At 43.8% G+C, this 2,727-nt stretch overlaps 1 protein-coding gene across 1 annotated transcript in view; it reads left to right on the top strand.

The window, feature by feature from the left end:
- Nucleotides 1–2,581: 2,581 nt before the first annotated feature.
- OTUB1 (OTU deubiquitinase, ubiquitin aldehyde binding 1) overlaps nucleotides 2,582–2,727 on the top strand; it is an 8,495-nt gene continuing 8,349 nt past the window's right edge. Inside the window, exon 1 of the mRNA XM_004713503.2 lies at nucleotides 2,582–2,659. Within this exon, the coding sequence (XP_004713560.1) occupies nucleotides 2,602–2,659 (58 nt within the window). The 5' untranslated portion in view covers nucleotides 2,582–2,601. The remainder of the gene's footprint in view (nucleotides 2,660–2,727) is intronic.

Below are 2,727 nucleotides of genomic sequence, written 5' to 3'. Positions count from 1 at the left end.
TTTATTATATTATTTATGGCATCTAGTTTACAGCATTACATATTTCACATACAGTATTATTATACATAGTTCTTACAAATACTATAGCCTATGAAATGACTTAAGGGATGTACTCTACAGGTGGGTCGCCGTCTTTTTCCTCTGAAGGAGCGGGTGTAGGCAGTGGGTGCTGTTACGCAAAAACCGCGATAGAGTGAAGCCGCGGAAGTTGAAGCGCGAAGTGGCGAGGGTTCACTGTTGTTTTTTTTGGCCATATTTTACACAATCCAATCTATCCATTCACATACAATTCTGTTGTTCCATCCCACCAGTGGGGTTACACAGTCATCAGTGATATCAGTTCCCCGGTCCCCCTACCACTCCCACGTAAGGGGTATTTTAAATGTGGGGCACAGGTCTGGCATTTGTAGCATTGCTGTGAGCAGTTCACAGTGGGCTGAGGGCTGGCGAGGCCGCCATGGTAGCTTCACAAAGGAAGGATCTGACTGGGACTCAGGCGCAGTCTCTTGAGGGCCTGGGTAGTGAGACTCTTGGGCACAGAGACCCAGACTGTAAACTCACTGGACACAGCATCTTCTGCATCCAAGGCCTTGTCTATTATTTATTTTGGTTTTTTTTTAAGTCACTGTATTGGGGGCTCGTACATCACGTATCACGATCCGTCCATCCATTGTCAAGCACATTTGTACATTTGTTGTCATCATCATTCTCAAAAATTCGCTTTCTACTTGAGCCCTTGGTATCAGCTCCTCATTTCCCCCCTCCCTCCAATTTTTTGGAGATAATTTAAATTTAGACCATTTTACGGAGCATTTCGTAAAGATCCTACTGCCAAACTAGATAGTACAGTGTCTATCAGGCAATTGGCATCATCGATGGGGCCATTCCATCTCCAAAGGGGCCTTCCTGTTTCAATGTTACAGCTACTTCAACCTCCTTATCTGTACGCCATTGCTATACTTATTTGCTTTAAAACAAAAACGTGGTTGGTTTTTTTCCCTCACAATCAGAAGTGGAATGAGCCAAGGAGGAAGAGAAGGGCAGCCACATTTGGGAGTCTAGGGTAAGGTGACCAGATTTTAACATTGTTTACGTAATGTTTACTGGGGGTGGTGGGGGTGGGGGTGTTCTTGATTAAAAATTTGGTCTATATGGAGCAACAAAAATTTTCATAGAACGCAAAAATAGTATTGTAATATATATTTTTAAATTTCAACATAAGTACAATTTACAAATATAATACATTAAAAATTATGTATAGTATTATTTTATTCTTTGGCATATTTCTCATTCGAGTGAATTTTTTTTAGTAGATTGCTGTCGTTGTTTAAAAGGTCATGAAATTTTTCACAAGAATTTGTTAAATTATATTTCACACATAAAATGGCTTTCAAAGTCTCAACACTTAATTGTGTATTTTCTGATATCCACACTTTATTTACCATAGAAAAAAACGCATTCAGTAGCAGCATTAGTCGCATATTCCACAATTTTTAGTGCATTATTGTATGGAACATGGTTTATTTCAAAATGATGAAATATATCTAACCACTTGTTCTCTATTGTGATTTTTGCTGATGCCCAAGATTTAACCTTTTCTTTATCAATATGTTTTTATAATAATGATACCTCATTAAAAAGATCATTTTCGGAAATATTACTATATGGGTAATTTTGAGTAATATGATCGAATGATTTTTGCACATCATTCCAGTACTGTCTGCTAAATTCAAGAAAATGTATGTATTTATGAAATAAATACATAAATTACCTAAATTATCTGAATAGCTGATTTGTTGACATCACTTGTTTCACTAGCACTAGCACGCAGCACGATGTGTATCGTCTGAGGGACAGTTACAAAATGTTTTCCTCGTTGTCAATGCCAAAAAATGCCATTGTTCATTAAGTCCAAACAATGGTGGTCGAATTCTACAACTGATCAACAATGCGAACTTTGATAAGCAGTTCTCGATAATCAGTTCTCAACAATTATTTGTTATTATTAAAGTTTAACATTATAAAATTATCAAAAATAATATAAAACTCATATCGTGGCGAAATAGCCACATGGCAGGCGAAAACCGTATATTCCCTTCCCGTTCTCCCGCCCTTCCCTAGCTTGTCGTGCATTCTTTCCAAAATTCGGGGCTTTTTTAAAACGCGGCTGGACGCGGGACAAATTGTTCAAAATCGGGGCGTCTGGTCACCTTAGTTCCGGGGGCCATCCCGCGGCTCACGTGACGGACTGCCTGTCTCCGGCCGGGTGCTTGCAGGCGCTGAGATCCGAGCCCGCAGTGAGGATGTGGCCTTCGGCGACTTCCATTTCGTCTCCCTACTTACCCGCATCCCTAAAGGAATGGGTTCCTGGGCGCTCAGCACCCCGGGGAGCTTGGGGAGTCCCGGGGAACGTGGAGCCCGACAAGTCCGAGGGCCCGGGCCCTGCGCGCCTGCCACCCCGCACGTAGCAACCCCTGGATCCCGCCGGCCGGTACCCCGTTGCTAGGGGCGTTACCAAGGAGGGGCCACGGGAGGAGGCTCACTTCCGGGAGGAGGCGCTTGATAACCCGGAAGCTGTTGACTGTGCGGCGCTGTTTAAAGATGGCGGCGGAGGAGCTTCAGCAGCAGAAGCAGGAGCCGCTGGGCAGCGACTCCGATGGTAGGGTCCGAGGAGGGGAGCTCGGGCTCTGGCTGGAGGGGCTGGTGCCGGGCTGGCTGCCCCCCTGG

The sequence above is a fragment of the Echinops telfairi genome, unplaced genomic scaffold, assembly GCF_000313985.2.
Source record: "Echinops telfairi isolate 266 unplaced genomic scaffold, ASM31398v2 ScPeMD7_7417;HRSCAF=8455, whole genome shotgun sequence".
NCBI lineage: Eukaryota > Metazoa > Chordata > Mammalia > Afrosoricida > Tenrecidae > Echinops > Echinops telfairi.
This window is presented reverse-complemented; position numbering and strand designations above follow the sequence as displayed.